Raw genomic sequence first — 15,855 nt, 5'->3', positions numbered from 1 at the left:
TACTTTGAGGCAAAAATAATTATTGCAGCTTTGCAGCAGATTAATGTGGGTCACGCGCACTGGTCGCCGGCGCCCAGCTAGCGCGGCGGCCGAATGCAACGCGGAGAGCAAAACATGCAAAAGATAATGCATTTATGCAAATGCGACCTCGTTGCCGGACGATTCAAGTGCCTGCACGTTATGTGCATGAGACGGACGACGTTCTTATCTATGTGCGAAATGTGACAACACACTCCGAGGAGAGAATGCAGAACGTCAGACTGGGTCTAAAATTATCGCAAGAAAGAAGCGAGATTATCTGCGATCTGATAAAAACTTTGCAGGCTTGGAAAAGAATGTGTTAATGCAAAAAAAAAATGCCAGAATTTTTATATGCAAAATATTTTATTTTTAAGAATTATATGATTTATTTTGAAGCTTGCTCATTTTGTAACAATTTTATAAGATGGCAAAGAGAGAATTTTTATAAAAATGAAGGCCTTTTTTTACAAAAAATGACAACAATAAATATAGTGTGGTTTTTTGTAGCACTTCGCTCTCCAGCTCTATTTATATGCGTCAATATTTCATTTTATTTCTTTTTCATCTCATCGGCTGCCAAGGAACTCATCAAGGCAAAGTTGCATTCTCGAGGATCTCAAACTTTGTTGGCATCCTCCGATTATTATTTATCGCGCTCACTCGGATGAATAGATATACAGGGCGGCGCACAACAACTCCGCCGACTGACTGGCACTTCTCCAGCGGTTTCGTTTACTTTGGGTTGGTTTTCTCTGGCAGTAGAGCGGCTTTAGGCGTTTTCAGAATGACGCGCACTTTTTGTCGCTGCGCCCCTGCGGGTCCGGCGGCCCACAACAGGCCCAAAGGGTCCCGGTCGTACTTCGCAGCAAACTCAAGCACGTGGGCTGAGAGCAGCGGTGAGCGATTATTGCGCTGAACCTGCACAAAATTAATGTTTGCAAACTTGGTTTTAAAACGCTGCGTACTGTAATTATTTAAGAGAATATTCATGGGCTTTACGCTATAAGACTATCGCGGGGTTATCAGCTCTTTGAATTGTGGTGGTTTGGTCTTGATAAGATTAGTTGGAATTATATAATTAGAGTCTTGAGGCTAACAATGGAATTTTTTTTTTATAAAAAAATCTGACATTTAACGACAGTAATGGATTAAAATATTTTTCATTAGTTTCAAGTTAAAGTCGAGTAACTTTATAGGAAACAAAACTTAATTCAGAACAAGATTAGAATATCGTACAGGAAATTGTTAATTAGTTAAATAACAGAAGTATAATTATCGATTTGTGGGGAAGTAAAATTTATTTTAACTTCCGACTGCAATAGGTCAAGCAAAAAATTAAGAAAAATAAATTATTTAAGAAAAATCGAGAAACATGCAAAGAAGTAGAATTGAAATTAAATTTTAATTTAATATCAAAAATTATAAATTAGTAAATAGATCATTTGCGATTGGGATTATTTGGTACTTCTTCTTTTACCTCTTCGTTGTTTTCTTTTTCAACGTTCCACTTTTCCGTCCAGGGAACCTTTCGATAGAGGAAAAGGTTGTCGACGACGTGGAAGGTGTAGTTGTTCATCATCATGTCGTAGGTCTGCATGGCTCGGGCCACGGCGTCTTCGGGGTCAAGGTAGCGCTCGTCATAGCGCGGCGTGCCCTGCTTGGCGATGTACACCGGCACGTAGGGGAAGATGAATTTTTCAACAGGGTACGCGACGCCGAGTCCTTCTCCCGGGGGCACTTTCTCCCAGCGGCTCAAGTCTGTGCTTCTCTGGTCCAACCCTGCGACTTCTCCGAGATACTGCCGTGCTTTATTCGCGCCGACTTGAGACAGAAGTTCACTCTTGTTTGCCAGCCGCTTCCTGAAATCGAATTAAATAAAAACTCTTTAAAATTATAAATTTCATTTGGCATTATATTTTCAAACTGGAAATTGAATTTAAAAACGTTATATATGATGTAATATTACTTTTGTATTATACAAATTTTTTAGTATCAGGTGAGATTTAAAGATTAATATTTTTGTCGAATTCCACTTGCTGGTATATTATTGACTTTTGCAATAAAGGCAAAGTTTGTGCATGCCTATTTCTAGCACCAAATTGAGTTGTTCTAGAGTTGAATTGCCTTTAAATAAATTATCACCCTATCCCAGCAGCAGAAATCTCTTGTCTTGGACAAATATAATAGAAAATATAACATCTTAAAATGAAAAATCAAACTGAACTAAATGTAACAAAAAATTTCAATAGAATTATTTTAAATACCAAATATTTTGGAAATTTTATTAAAATAGCTTTTACCTATCCTTGACTTCATAAATAGGCAAAATGTAAGCCCTCTTGGAGCAATTAACGGCGCTTTCCTCCTTCAGTAAAAACCGCTCGATCGCACCTCGCCATTCCTTCTTCTTCGTTTTCCCCGGCAGGATAATTCCGGGGCTCGAACTCATGACCCACGGGCTGCTGCAATGCGTCCTGGCCACATTTCGCATCAAACTGATTGGCAACACCTCATCTTGGTCACGTTGAGTTCTATTCGAGCTAAGGCGGAGAAGGTGCTCGACCACCTCCTGAGGACTCAGCCCACAGCTCAGGTACAGGTCGGGCACCGGAAATGACTCGGACGGAGGAGGTCTATTTTTAGGGTAGATGAAATGGAAGTTGACCTGACGAGCGACGGCCGGGTGGCAGCGATTTAAATAGGAGAGAAAAGCGGTCGCCAGGTGAAAATCCTGGCCGGGGGTGAAAAGAGCGCAAGAAACAGCTCCCGTCCATGAGTTTAGAAAATCTATGAGTTGGAAGGACTGTTCGAAGTTTGCTTGAAAGGCTATGCAGAGAGGAGCCTGTAAATTTACTTTATTAAAATCTAGTTACAGCCTTTGAAAGTTTTATTATGTTAATATGATTTATATAATATAGAAAAACAATAACAAAATTGAAATCGAATTTCATTTTCAACAATATATAATCAATTAGTACATCATAACCTTATCATGTAGTTATCACCCAATTTAAATTAATAAATTGAGAACAATAACATAAAATAACAAAACAATAAATATTAATTGAATTTTCTTTAATTATAAATTCGTTATTTTGGATTTTGATAATTATTTTGTATAATTAAATTCTTGTAATGAAACTATTTAATATCTAGCTTCACAAAATTCAATTAAAGAGTGCTAAAAACCTGATTGAGCAGCGTCCACTTGTGTGCCACAACTGCATGAGTGCTGATTATGTATTTGCCAGTCGAATCTACGAAGCTGGGTCTCAGAACCAGGCGCTGCAAATCTCCCTTATTACATGACCGCTGATCTGCAAATATGATAAAAAGGGCGAAGCCAATGGAGGCTGTGAGCGAGAGGTATAAAAAGCGCAAGAAACGCCGCGAATCCATCGAGTTGCGTCAGTGAGGAAAAGTAGAGAGAGAAAAATCACCATGGGAAATGGGATTTCTTAACTCTGCCATCGCAGTGAAACTTTGTTTGACACAAAGAGCTTCAATCCGACTGCTCAGAAATGCTAAAAAAGTAAGTGAAGGTCGTGGTTTTGTGATGACGCTGTCAAATGAATAATGGCTCAAGTTTAAGCAAACCGTTTTGACTATGCACAAGGAATGTTTTTACTCTTGCTTTTGAAATAAAAATGGGATTTGAAGCGGAAAAAAAGTTAATAAAAGAAGAAGTTTTCTCATAAAAAATTATTTGTTAAAGGCCTTGGTTTTCGAGAACATTCATAAAAGGTGATTTAATAAAAAGGTATTTAACCATATACTTTGTGTTGAATTTTTTCAATATTTGAAATTTAATTTAAAATTTTAATTTTAAAATTTAAATTTGAATATTTAAATAATTTTGTTTTCCAAGAATAAAAAAAATGTGTTTGATTTTATAGGGCAAACGTTTTCTACGATATTTTTCTGACACATAGTTTACTTTTCATTTTTCTGCAAATAGAGGAAAGAGATTTAGAATATTAGTTGTTTCAAAAGGCTAAAAATCAACATGAAATGACTCATGCTAGAGATAATTAACTAGACTTTTGACTTGTGATTTAATCAAAAGATTGCAAGCACTTGCAAATTGAAACAATGAATATGGAAAGTACCAGAACTTACAACGTTCAGTTTAAAAAATTTTGACCTGGGTCAACAACACGCGATTAACAGGTTTTTATCTCCTCAATTAGCGCAGCCTCAGTGAAAAACGCTACATAGTTTATTTTTTAGACTATATCGTGTGGCTTAGGAGATTTTTTTAGCACGACTGGCCCACGGTCAAATTCCAAACTCCTCTCGATTCTATTTCTAATGCCCTTGGGCGGTCGCGCCTCTTGAAACAAGAAAAATAACTGAATTGCCGCACGCATCTCAGCGCTGCGTAATTGCTGTGCATAATTTTGAACGATCAGCACGATCGAGACGCAGAAGCTTATCTGCGGCCGATTGTCTGGCTGGAAAATCGCCCGCCACTCGCTGGCCGCCTGACCGCCTTCGAGACGCAAAAATCAAACTTTAGTCGCGGACGACGCGGACGCTTCGAGTGGCCGCGATGCTCGCCTTCTGCATACAATGGCTCGCCTTCAACTGGCGAACTATTGTCTTCTATGTCTTCACCTCGTTTTTCTCGCTCCTGGGCATGCCCTATTTCCTGCTCAGGCCGTGCAACCCCATCAACTGCTCGTGAGTAATTTTTTACATAAAACATTAGGATACTTTAAATTCTAAGAAAGTTTTTATGCTAGTCAATAAATTAAAACATAAACATTACTATGAAGTAAAAACAGGCATATCCTTGATTGTTTTTGTAAGCATAACTACTGTCATTGTCTGTTTCAAAAGGAATAGTAAAAAAATTGGAGAAAAATATATAAACATGTTTATGAAGTCTTAAAATTAACTTTAATTATAAGCTTCTTAAAATATTATTCATTATTCAACAAATCTTAAAATTAATAAATAAATTTAAAATTATTTTTTTGCTATGGAATTTTTTTTAATAAAAGGCGATAAAAAACTAGTTATTAACAGAGTTGCAGACCGACAACTTAAATTGGTAGAGCCATTTTTTTCTATTAAAAAAGCCTTTAAAAAAATTATTAGTCCAACAAGGCCAAAAAGGCACTAAATCAATTTAATACATATTGGTTTATGAACAGATGTAATCGTTTCAAGTCTCCTCAAGTGAGCAAACCTAATTTATATTAAAATTTATTTAATTTTTTAAGGATTTTCATTCATTGAATTTTCTAGGCTTTAAGAAACTTTTTAATTTTAAGAATGCCTCTATAGACATTATTTATTTTGAATTTCCCCCACATAATCAGAGCGCGCACTTAAATAGTTATATGAATAAAAATTATTAAGAGCAGCCTCTGCTAAGAAGAACAGGAAGAGACGAGATCATGCACTTATTAAACTATTGAACTAATAACTCGCATTCATGGGGGAAGACGCTCGAGAGGCAACGGCCGCAAAACGGCCTTTTTGTTTTAATTAATAGAATTAATAATTGTTGATATTCTTTACTTGGCATTAATTATGATTTATTTGTTATTAAAACAAAAGTTTATTCAACTTTTCCATAGCCAATATGAAATTTCATTTATTAATTTTTTATTCAAATGCAAGAAAAGAAACTTTAAACTAGATATGAACAAAGTTGGTTATTATTCTAGGCACTGGACACGAATTCTCCGTTTGTCTACGTACCTGGTGGGCATCGAATGGGAGGTCAGGGGTCTGGAGGTGCTGGGGCAGCGGCGGGGGTGCGTGGCCGTGGCGAACCACCAGAGCTCCTTTGACATTCTGGGCATGTTCTGGTTTTGGCGCTGGTCGCACCTGATCGCCGCCGTGGCCAAGAAGGAGATCTTCTACGCGTGGCCGTTCGGTCTGGCCGCCTGGCTGGCCGGCGTCGTCTTCATCGACCGAATCAACTCGGACAAGGCGCGCGGCCAGCTGGCGCACGCGGCCAAACTCATGGCCGAGCACGACGTCAAGCTGTGGCTCTTCCCCGAGGGCACCAGGAACAAGCGCCGCCGCTGCCTGATGCCCTTCAAGAAGGGCGCCTTCCACGTCGCCGTCGCTTGCCAGGCGCCCATCATGCCCGTCGTCTACTCGCCCTACTACTTCATCAACCCCCACAACAATTTCCACACTGGTGGTAAAAATGAATAAAAAATATTTTAATATTAAATTATAATATTTTTTCATTTTTTTCATAATTATGAAATGAAGGTTTTTATTTTATTTTTGAATTACTATATTTGATTTCAACAGGCAAAGTAATTGTGACGGCGCTTCCATACGTCGAGACAAAGGGCTTGACTATGGCAGACGTGGATGACCTGATGACAAAAGTGAGGAGTGAAATGGAGAAGGTTTACCAGCAAGTTTCTGAAGAATTGAAAGCGGAGCTTCCACCTAACTATCCGGGACTTGTGGGTTTTGAAGACTGATATTTCTGTACTTCTGAAGTGAGATATTTTTAAAATTTAATTTAATTTTAGATATTAAAAAAAACGCCTACACCTAACATAAAATGTTTTTGCTCACACAAAATCTCACTAAAATCAATATTTTATTATTAAATACTTGAGATGTTTTACAATAAAACGTTTTTTAAATAAACATTTTGTATTTTTCCTAGGCTAACACATTGTGCTGTTTCTGTTGCTGATAAGCTTATATTTAGCAACCAATGAATTAAATTAAAAACTACCACAAATTTTTTTAATTGATAATAATCTCCTTTTGAGACGATAAGAAATGACAATAAGATTATGCGCAGACTATTGTAGACACCACTGAACGTTGCTTTTCTGTCTAGAGGTCATATGCTATCTTATTACGTTACATAACACTTATTGAGAAAAGTTTTTTTTTAAATATGATAAATATCTGAAAAACGAAACTTGTATGAATTTCTCTGCTAAAATATGTATTCTTTTATTATAATGTACTAAGTACCTCATTAATCATCATCTCTTATCATACGTTCAATTTTGCTATTTGCAGCACAAATTATTATTCGCTGTAAAAAAAGTCATGTGATGCATTGCAACAGTGTTTCATAATCCACATTCAATTTACTGTCGCAGATGCACTTTAAGAGGTAAAGCTTTGCCATCTGGAGATGATGATTGATAAGATACAATGTCATCTTTGTAGCCTGATGCCATCAAGGCGTTAGTCGCGCGTGATTCTTGCTGAGATTGAGATTTTCCGTTTCTGACTAGCCATAATTGATTCATAAATCGCGGGGTGCAGTACTAATGTTTTGGTGGCTCGTGTTGACGGCGACGGTGCTGGGGATTTCGCTGCGAATATCCCCGTACCGGACCAAATTCATCGTCTACTACTTAATTATTTCCTTCCTAGCCGTCTTCTGCATACCCTTCTTTGCAGTTTTTAATCCTTGCGACACCATTAACTGCTAGTAAGTATTGAAAAAAATTATATTATATTGAAATTTTAACTTTTATATTAACAAAAGCAAAAGCAGATTTTATATTGAAAATCAGATAATATGTTTTTTTTTATATTTCATGAAAAATAAATTTTTTTTTAGTCGATCGTCAAAGGTGCTTCGTTTGGTGTCTCACATAGTTGGAATTCAATGGGAAGTTCGTGGCATTGACAATCTTAGCCGCCAAAGGGCATGCGTGGCCGTTGCAAATCATCAAAACTCATTTGACGTCTTGGGCATGTTCTGGATATGGGAATGGATGAAAAAATGCTCAGCCGTGGCAAAAAAGGAAATTTTCTACGCATGGCCGTTCGGTCTGGCCCTTTGGCTCTCGGGGACGACTTTCATCGACCGACTAAACTCAAAACAGGCAAAGGAGCAACTTAAAAATGCTTCAAGGTGGAAAATCATGGTTTCGTTTTTAATTAATTTCAAGCGTTTCTGATTTTGGTAGAAAAATGGCCGAGGAGGGTGTGAAGCTTTGGTTTTTTCCGGAAGGAACGCGAAATAAAAATCGCAGACTGGCGCCCTTTAAGAAAGGCGCCTTTCACGTTGCGATAGCGTGCCAGGCGCCTATCATGCCCGTCGTCTACTCACCCTACTACTTCATCAACCACCACAATGGCTTTTTCGGATCCGGTATAATAATGCAAAATCGATTTTACGTCTAGATAAAAATTATTTAAATTTATAGGAAAAGTCATTATCACAGCTTTGTCATATATTGAGACTAAAGGACTGACACTAGATGACATTGATGAGCTGCAGACCAAGGTCTGGAATCAAATGAATGAGGTTTATAACAATTTGTCAAAAGAGTTGAAGATCTCTTTGCCAACAAATCACCCTGGCCTGGTTGGATTTGAATAGCATTTTAAAATTTACATAATTTAGTGTTATGGATAAAATATAGGATTGCGATAAATTGGATATAATTAAGATTTAATCAACGCTAATTATAAATAATTAAAAAAAATTGGATGTAAGTATAATAATAAGGAGTTTTATCTCCAACTTCATTCTACAGTATCGCTATTGGTATTTATTTTGACTTGAAACTTACATTCTAAAATTCATAAATATAAAAAAAAAACGCGTAACTAAAATTATGATGATGGTTGCAATAAACATGATAATTATACGAACATGCTTCACAAACGTTTTGAAAATAAAGCAGCTTTAAATAAATATTTCATTTCAATCTTATCACTTTTCACATAATTATCGACATATGTATATTTTCAATTCTTTAATCATAGTATTAATCCCCTATGTGATTTTTTTTCTTATATTTCTCTTTAATTATTTTTTTTATAGCTTTTAGTTTTGTATTAAGAATAAAGATGTTAATGAAACGTGAAAATTTTCTAAAAATTTCTTTATGTTTTTAACCCAAAAATAGTTTTATATTTAGCGGAGCGGGATAAGAACTTTGTGAATTCGTAAAACAGAAAAGGGAACTAATTTTTCCGTCCCAAGAACGCTCCCTATTTGCTCTGCGTTTTCCTGCTTTTAAATATACTCTGGCGCTAGGGGAGGTGGCGTTTGCTTTGAGTTTTGGCGCCACGTGCGCTGGAAAGTGGTCCAGGCAGCAGAGAGATGCTGTTTTCCGGCCGCTGCCCGGTCTTCGATCTGGAGGGGCGCAGTCTCGCTAGCTGCAGGGAGTGGCTGCCTACTCTACAGTACACCCTCTGTGATAAAAGCCACCCTTGATTTGGCACCCTTATTTTTGTGTATTTGGCGATATGTGATGATGGGCGCTCACCCGCACAGAACAATCAGCACTCCAGCCATCCTGGAGGCCATGTCCTGGGACTCCATCCCCTCCAGGGACTACCTCAGGTGAGCACTAGAAATCAGCCGCCCCTGAGACCAGGAAAAAGTGCGGCACGTTTGACAGACCGAAATCGAGTTATCTAACAAATACCTTTGGATTATTTCAGAAATTTAGCTCTTCAGGTAGTATATTGTAGAAGTTTTCTTAATTTTTTTTTAATAGAAAAAGCACAGATAATTTTCAGTTATTTTTCTTCTCTATAAATTTGTTCCATTTTCAATAAAAGCTTTCAAACCTAAAAAAATATTAAACGAATTTCCTAATATTATATTTCCTGACCGATTAAAAAATATTGTTTTCTGCCTTGTATTTTACAGATTAGAAGCAGGAAAAGTTACTTGAATAATGTGATAAACCAGCACAATTTTAGTCTAAAATGGTATTATTTTTGTTCGTAAAAATTAATTTATTTCTCTATTTCTTTTTTACTCACGCTCTAATTATTTTGTATCTATTTTTTGCATTAAAATAATTAATAATTATTCAACCCCTTTCCACGGCATAAGTTTCTCAAAATTGCTTTACAATTTTAATCCTTTGACTTTTAACATTTTTATGGTTGACCGTCCTCTTTTAGCTAAGCAATAGGGGTTGCTCCGTTCCCGCTTTTTCTTTTTCTTTTGTGCTACTCATTTAGCAGCATCCCCTGCAACAGCCCCATGCACTTGTTGGTTTGAATGTAGCTCAGGCGGCAAATTGCAAGAGCAATATATGAAGCAGCCTGCGCTAAACGGATCCGATCTAGGCCACTGGACCAACTATGTGCCCTACTATAAAAAAACACACACACTAGCCGAGATGAAAAAGCGAAAAGCCTTCGGCAGCAGATCCATCGAAAGAATTGAGCAACCCCTACCAATTGAAAGGCCCATTCGTTGAAATTAAAAAATCAAGAATTTAGAAAGGGATAAAAGTGAATATTGCACTTGAGGGTTGGTGCAAGTTGTTTTCCGGGAATTCCACCCCAGGGAGGCCCCCGAGGGCTTCGGCGGCGGCGGCCATCCAACCAACGTGCTCTGGCCGCCGCCGCTCGCTCAGGATGCATCCCCTATTGATCGGTCACGTGACCCGGGCAGGATGCACCCCGCACGCGCACCCCTCGCGATCGCGCTCCGGCAAGGATGAAAATCAGCCTTATCTATTTTTAATGAGCCCGTTCGTAGCGAGAGACCATTGAGAGGCATTTATCTGGGCGATGGATGGGCGGGCGGGTAGTCATTAGGCCTTCAATGGAGAGAGGCGGAATCCATTAATGGGCCTAAAAACGGCGAGCTTTCTGCTGCCTCTAATAAGCAAGACAAAACTAATTAGCGCACACATCAAGACCACGCTCTATGTGCAATAATGTAGCAGCTTTGGAATTCGCAGCTAATTGATGACTTCAATGTTATGACTTGCTTGGCTGCTTCTTTGATGTTGATCGCCAAATCTGTGTTGAAAGACTGACTGTGTGATGTGTGTATTAACTTGCAATTTCTACATATTGGATTATTTCAATCGAATTTTGTGATTTAAAATGAATAGGAATTGTTAGTGGAATATTTAAGAGTTTCAATTCAAACCAGAAATATGTAAAACTGACTCAATTGCTAGATTGACTACAATCAATTAAACCAATATTTCCGTTTCTAGAGAATCAGTTAAATTCACACTAAACATGCTTTTGTATTTTCAGGTCATTTTAAAGCTTGGAATTTTTTCGGTCTAATTTTTACTAAAACTTGCTACTTTCATCACGTGATATTACCGTAGTAAACCAATTTATAAAATTAATCTATTTATACAGTCTCAATTGGAAAAAGAGATAAATAAAAGATATAAATTTAAAATTTAATAATTAAGAAAAAAATGTAGCCCGTTCATTTATTTTGTTTAAAACAGCATCTAGATTATTTGAGAATAACGTTTTATAAATTTTCTTTGCTAAGCAAAATTATGATTTAATTTTAATTTTGTTTTTCTTAATAAAATATGTTATTGATTTATAAATTTGAACGAATTGTAAATATTTTGAATTTTGTTATCCAGCGGCACAAGCCACCAGCTGTCGGCAACAGCCCTGCTGCCATCGCCAGACGGACCACCCCTGCCGCGGCCACACGAGCTCTTCCAGTTCCGCGAGGACAACATCGAGGCCAATGGTCACGGCATTTTTGACTGCTTTTTTGCGTGTCGCCGAAAATTAGAACAGGGCCTAGCAAGAGGAAGGGTCGGTGCCCTTGTCAGTCGAATTTATCCAGTTTAAAAATAAACTGTGTTTTGCCGCCCAGGTTGAACAAGGCCTAAAATTGTACAATCAACACAAGCAGCAGGCTGCAGTTGCTAAGTGGAAAAGCGCCCTGAAGCGGATTAGAAAAAGAGAAGATAAATTTTTGCTGCTCGGATACTTATACCAGGCCTACATGGACTGGGGAAAATTTAGGTAAGAAATCAATTTTATCAAGATTTATTCCCTCGTTTTTTAACAGTGCCCGTTTTTCCCTATCTTCATTTTTAATCCGATTTCTTGCACTAAACATGACAACGGAACGGAAAGTAAAAAAGTCTTGTATTATTTCTTTTAACTTGAGAAAAAATTATTGGAACGTTTGCGGATCGTCATTGTTAAACATTTTACGTCTTCTGTTTTACAAAGATTATAATTGATTTTTTTTACCAATTTAGTAACTATTCCAAATGAAAAAAAATACACGATTTGTTAACAAAAGCTGAAAAACCCGTATCAAATTTTTAGTTAAAAAATGGTATCTAATAGAAAAATGAGACTAATATGTTTTTTTCTTTAACAAAATACATAACCAGGAAAATTGCCATCTTATTTAAATGCAACTTCTTTCTAAAAAGAAAATGTAGATATGCAACTGGCTAGGCACTGTTATCGAGCGGGTTGCATATTTAAACTTTGCGCAGGCGAGCTCATAAACAAGATGAAATTTCAGAGAGAGTCTGGAATTTGCTCATCGGCAGTTAGGCGTGGCGGAGGAGACGGACTCCGCCAGCTTCAGGGCCGAGGCGTACCTCAACCTGGCGCGCACCCACGAGCGGTTGGGCGCGTTGGAACGCGCCATGGCCTACGCTCGCCACTCACTGTACAACGAGTGCGACCAGTGCAAGGTGGCGGGACACGTGCAGCTGTGCGTGGGCAACGTCAACACGCAGCTCGCCAGTTTCTGTCCCGCGCTGGAGGCCTTCCAGCAGGCTCACAAAATTGCTCAAAGCACCAAAGACCCCGCACTTGAATTACAGGTCTGCAGTTTTTTTATAATACAATTTTACTCACATGGATATCCAATGAAACCAATATTATGTAAATATAATTATTTCTTCGGTTACGTATAAAACAGTTTTTTAATCCTTTTATTTTTCTCAATACAATAGCATAAAAGTAATTATTTAATATTCGCTTTAAATTTAATGTAATAATTATTTAATTTTTTTATGCCAGATTAAAATATATTATATGAATTATATCTTTTTTTGGTGTTTTAGGTTTACGTCGGTTTATCCGAGTTGTTTGCTCGTCTGCAGGACGCGGAGAAAAGCGCCAAGTACGCGAGCAAAGCCTACGACCTGTCGCGCAGTCTGCAGCTGGGTGACCTGAACAGCAGGCACCACAGGGCCGCCCTTCTACAGATGGCCGCTGCGCTGCGCAAACAGGGCGAACTCGGCGACGCGCAGGACTATTGCTCAGAGGCGACGCGCCTCTCGCTCACTTCTGGCGACCAGGCCACCTACGCACGCAGCATCCGCGTAATGGGGGACATTTTCCGCAAAAAATGCGACATCAACGTGAGAAAAACATTTATCAATTTCCAACTTTTTATAATTTTGAGTTTGTAAATTTAAAAATCATTTTATTCTTATTAATACAAAAAATGGAATTTATTTTTGACAATTTCTCAAACAAATTTCTTTTCTTCAAAAATTGAATGTGAACAATGTGAAGAAAAAATTGGACAAATGATAATAATAAAAAATGAAATAAATAAAAAAGTTCATGTGACATAGACTTGAATTAACAACATTTAAATTGATTTTCAGAGGGCTTTTAAACAGTATGAACTAGCACTAGGACTGAGTTCGAGCCTGGGAGACCGCCTCAGTCAAATGGAGACCATGGAAGGCATGGCAAAGTGCTTGGAAGCTTTAAGGCTGCAGAGGCGCATCTGCAACTGCCGCCCATTGGAGTTCAACTCAAAGTTACTCGAGCTGGCCTCGTCCATCGGCGCAAAGGTGCGTTTTTCGTAATTGCACAACTTTCCTCCTTGTCAAATGGGTGATGGGGCCCAGGTGTGGTGTGCCTAGTTTTCATAGCTTTTAACATTTTGCACCTTTATGTACTGGCGCAAGGGAAAAGTGCAGTTGAGAAAAACGTTTTATATGACTATAGCGATATGACAAAGAGCAGGTGCAGTAATTTTTTTCAACTTGAAGTCAAATTAAAAAAAAAAAACTAAGTTTGCATATTGACGTATTTTTTTAATCACGTAATTAATTAAACTACTGCATAATTTCCTGCTTTCCATGATTTTTATAAGCTGTCCTATAAAGGAAAAATTTTATTTTTTTTATAAAACTTCATGCAAAATTAATTTAAATTTTCAGTTTTTAATTTTTACAAATTCATTTAGTTGATTATGGATATTCTAAATAAAACTCTTTTATGCCTAATAAGCTTAAAACATTTTGGTATAAGGCAAATTTTCAAAATGTGAGACCAATTGTTAAAATAAAAAAAGTATAAAAATTTTTTTACCAATCCAATTATATTGAAATAAAAAACTTCATATCATCTAACCCAATTTATTATTAAGATTACTTTTTAGTACAAATTTGAAATCAACTAACATGAAACTTAAATTTGCATTGAAATATCCCAATTAATTTTTAATTGAAACGGATTATTTTTGAACATAAATAAAATTGTGAACTTGTTGTAGCTGCTGGTGCGGAACGTGCGTGAGCGGCTGGCCCGGATCTACTGCAACCTGGGCGACGAGGAGCAGCAGGCGCACCACGAGCGTCTGGCGGCGCAGCTTGACGCCGAGCTGGAGCTGGTGTGCGGCGCGTGCAACCTGCCGTACGGCGGCGAGGCGGACAGTCTGGAGGCGCTGCCGTGCGCGCACATCCTGCACGCGCGGTGCGCCTACGAGCTGCTGCGGCGCGGCAGTCGGCGCCGGCGGCCCCGCCAGTGTCCCGAGTGCCAGCGGCTGGTCAGCTCGCGGCTCTACCTGTGCTGCGACGAGGCGCGCCGCTCCACCGTCAGCCTCCGCTCCAGCCCCAGCCTGGCCAGTCTGCGCTCGTACACGCAGCAGGCCACCTCGTCCGTGTGATTCATGCTCAACCCACCCCGAAAGTCTTTCCGTCCCTTCGCAAGCCAGCCCGCTCTCGCCCCGTCCTCCAGCCGAATTAACCTTTTCGCGGCGCCACCACTTGATCGTCACCTTTTTTCGCCGCCTAGCTCCACTATTTGCACCTAATTGCTTTAACTCTGTCGTCTTTTAACACACTTTGAGAAATATTTGCCCTTTTATGCTCAGCAAGTAAAATAATTTTTTTATTCAATATAATTTTAATGCAATTGTATTAATCATTGAATTCTCAAGCTATGATTTTTTAAACGAATTTTGTTATTTTTTTTTGTCTTGAACCTTAGCTTTAACTTGTTTTCCTTGAGAAAATTTCAAAATAAAAATTATTTTTAAATCTAAATCTTTGGTCCTGAAAAAGAAAAGGATATTTTTACCCTTATTACATCTCCGGTGCATCTTCTTTCAGCACGACCAAAATTATATTTTGATTATTAGTATTTCTTTCTTAAAAACCGAAATTTAAACTGAAATTTTTAATTTTTTACACTCCTTATGCAATTACTTCACTTAGTGAATGCTACAATTTATAAATAAAACTAACACGCTGAAGCTAATCGCGTCACCACTAATTGTCCTTGCTTAATAATGTAAAAATGATGTTGAGTCAAAAACGCTGGATTTACGCTGCATAATTATATTAAAATCAATTAAATTCATATTGAAAGGTGCAACATTTTTAAGCTTGAACGTTTCTTAAAATCATTTGACCATCTATAATCTTTGTGAATTAACTTGTATTCAATTTTATTAGCTGAAAATAGTTATTGAATTTGAACATTTGCGCGGTTGAAAATCATATCAAGTTTAACAGAGTTTAAAACAAAGCAAATAAAAACCGAAGATTTTTTAAAACGAGAAGACGAGCGGCAACGGGCAATGGCTAACGAGGGACGTTACTCACACTCAATTAATTAATTATTAACAAACTACTTATTTACTACTCACTGTTGTATTGCGTGTTTCCACCAATAAAAAAAATTAATTACACACTCGATCACACACATACGCAGCAAACGACACACAAACACACATGACGAATTCTCACACACACACAAATTACACGAAAACATTAACATACCACACACACCACCAAGTTATCTGGAATGATAAAAGCCAAGAATTTCATTTCAGCTTCTTCACCCTAATACTTTTGTGCA

The 15,855-nt window shown here is 37.8% G+C and overlaps 4 protein-coding genes across 6 annotated transcripts; 3 read left to right on the top strand and 1 right to left on the bottom strand.

Annotated features, from left to right (window-relative positions):
* Positions 1 to 380: 380 nt before the first annotated feature.
* On the bottom strand, positions 381 to 3,562 carry LOC132200004 (beta-1,4-glucuronyltransferase 1-like). 2 transcript variants are annotated; one of them, XM_059625153.1, is made up of 5 exons: positions 3,462 to 3,562; positions 3,211 to 3,338; positions 2,322 to 2,863; positions 1,499 to 1,880; positions 381 to 939 (listed from the first exon to the last, which is right to left on the bottom strand). In XM_059625153.1, the coding sequence occupies exons 1-5, from the start codon at positions 3,490 to 3,492 to the stop codon at positions 754 to 756; spliced, it is 1,269 nt and encodes a 422-aa protein (XP_059481136.1). In that variant the 5' UTR covers positions 3,493 to 3,562; the 3' UTR covers positions 381 to 753. The 2 variants fall into 2 exon arrangements, with proteins under 2 accessions (XP_059481136.1, XP_059481135.1); XM_059625152.1 differs by having other exon boundaries at positions 3,211 to 3,552.
* Positions 3,537 to 6,724, top strand: LOC132200005 (1-acyl-sn-glycerol-3-phosphate acyltransferase alpha-like). 2 transcript variants are annotated; one of them, XM_059625155.1, is made up of 4 exons: positions 3,537 to 3,553; positions 4,397 to 4,704; positions 5,700 to 6,184; positions 6,301 to 6,724. In XM_059625155.1, exons 2-4 carry the CDS (start codon positions 4,574 to 4,576, stop codon positions 6,477 to 6,479), a joined length of 795 nt encoding a protein of 264 aa, XP_059481138.1. In that variant the 5' UTR covers positions 3,537 to 3,553; positions 4,397 to 4,573; the 3' UTR covers positions 6,480 to 6,724. The 2 variants fall into 2 exon arrangements, with proteins under 2 accessions (XP_059481138.1, XP_059481137.1); XM_059625154.1 differs by lacking the exon at positions 3,537 to 3,553 and having other exon boundaries at positions 4,155 to 4,704.
* Positions 6,725 to 7,179: 455 nt separating this feature from the next.
* Positions 7,180 to 8,639, top strand: LOC132200370 (1-acyl-sn-glycerol-3-phosphate acyltransferase beta-like). The gene is made up of 4 exons (XM_059625793.1): positions 7,180 to 7,459; positions 7,592 to 7,888; positions 7,944 to 8,128; positions 8,184 to 8,639. Exons 1-4 carry the CDS (start codon positions 7,296 to 7,298, stop codon positions 8,357 to 8,359), a joined length of 822 nt encoding a protein of 273 aa, XP_059481776.1. The 5' UTR covers positions 7,180 to 7,295; the 3' UTR covers positions 8,360 to 8,639.
* Positions 8,640 to 9,140: 501 nt separating this feature from the next.
* On the top strand, positions 9,141 to 15,790 carry LOC132200457 (43 kDa receptor-associated protein of the synapse homolog). The gene is made up of 7 exons (XM_059625927.1): positions 9,141 to 9,331; positions 11,355 to 11,535; positions 11,597 to 11,748; positions 12,266 to 12,572; positions 12,816 to 13,115; positions 13,368 to 13,559; positions 14,267 to 15,790. Exons 1-7 carry the CDS (start codon positions 9,240 to 9,242, stop codon positions 14,657 to 14,659), a joined length of 1,617 nt encoding a protein of 538 aa, XP_059481910.1. The 5' UTR covers positions 9,141 to 9,239; the 3' UTR covers positions 14,660 to 15,790.
* Positions 15,791 to 15,855: the final 65 nt, after the last annotated feature.

The sequence above is a fragment of the Neocloeon triangulifer genome, unplaced genomic scaffold (genome assembly GCF_031216515.1).
Source record: "Neocloeon triangulifer isolate White Clay Creek 2 clone unplaced genomic scaffold, ASM3121651v1 ptg000014l, whole genome shotgun sequence".
NCBI lineage: Eukaryota > Metazoa > Arthropoda > Insecta > Ephemeroptera > Baetidae > Neocloeon > Neocloeon triangulifer.
Note: the sequence above shows the minus strand (reverse complement) of the source record. Positions and strands in the feature narration are given on the sequence as shown.

Coding starts and splice junctions, on each gene's coding strand:
- LOC132200004 (XM_059625152.1), bottom strand. CDS start 3,420: ATGGATTCGCGGCGTTTCTTGCGCTTTTTATACCTCTCGCTCACAGCC. Junction 1,881..2,321: donor ATTTATGAAGTCAAGGATAG/GTAAAAGCTATT, acceptor ATTCGATTTCAG/GAAGCGGCTGGCAAACAAGA. Junction 940..1,498: donor AAAAAGAAAACAACGAAGAG/GTAAAAGAAGAA, acceptor AATTTTGTGCAG/GTTCAGCGCAATAATCGCTC.
- LOC132200005 (XM_059625155.1), top strand. CDS start 4,574: ATGCTCGCCTTCTGCATACAATGGCTCGCCTTCAACTGGCGAACTATT. Junction 4,705..5,699: donor TGCAACCCCATCAACTGCTC/GTGAGTAATTTT, acceptor TTATTATTCTAG/GCACTGGACACGAATTCTCC. Junction 6,185..6,300: donor CAACAATTTCCACACTGGTG/GTAAAAATGAAT, acceptor TGATTTCAACAG/GCAAAGTAATTGTGACGGCG.
- LOC132200370 (XM_059625793.1), top strand. CDS start 7,296: ATGTTTTGGTGGCTCGTGTTGACGGCGACGGTGCTGGGGATTTCGCTG. Junction 7,460..7,591: donor TGCGACACCATTAACTGCTA/GTAAGTATTGAA, acceptor ATTTTTTTTTAG/TCGATCGTCAAAGGTGCTTC. Junction 7,889..7,943: donor CAACTTAAAAATGCTTCAAG/GTGGAAAATCAT, acceptor TGATTTTGGTAG/AAAAATGGCCGAGGAGGGTG.
- LOC132200457 (XM_059625927.1), top strand. CDS start 9,240: ATGATGGGCGCTCACCCGCACAGAACAATCAGCACTCCAGCCATCCTG. Junction 11,749..12,265: donor ATGGACTGGGGAAAATTTAG/GTAAGAAATCAA, acceptor ATGAAATTTCAG/AGAGAGTCTGGAATTTGCTC. Junction 13,116..13,367: donor GCAAAAAATGCGACATCAAC/GTGAGAAAAACA, acceptor ATTGATTTTCAG/AGGGCTTTTAAACAGTATGA.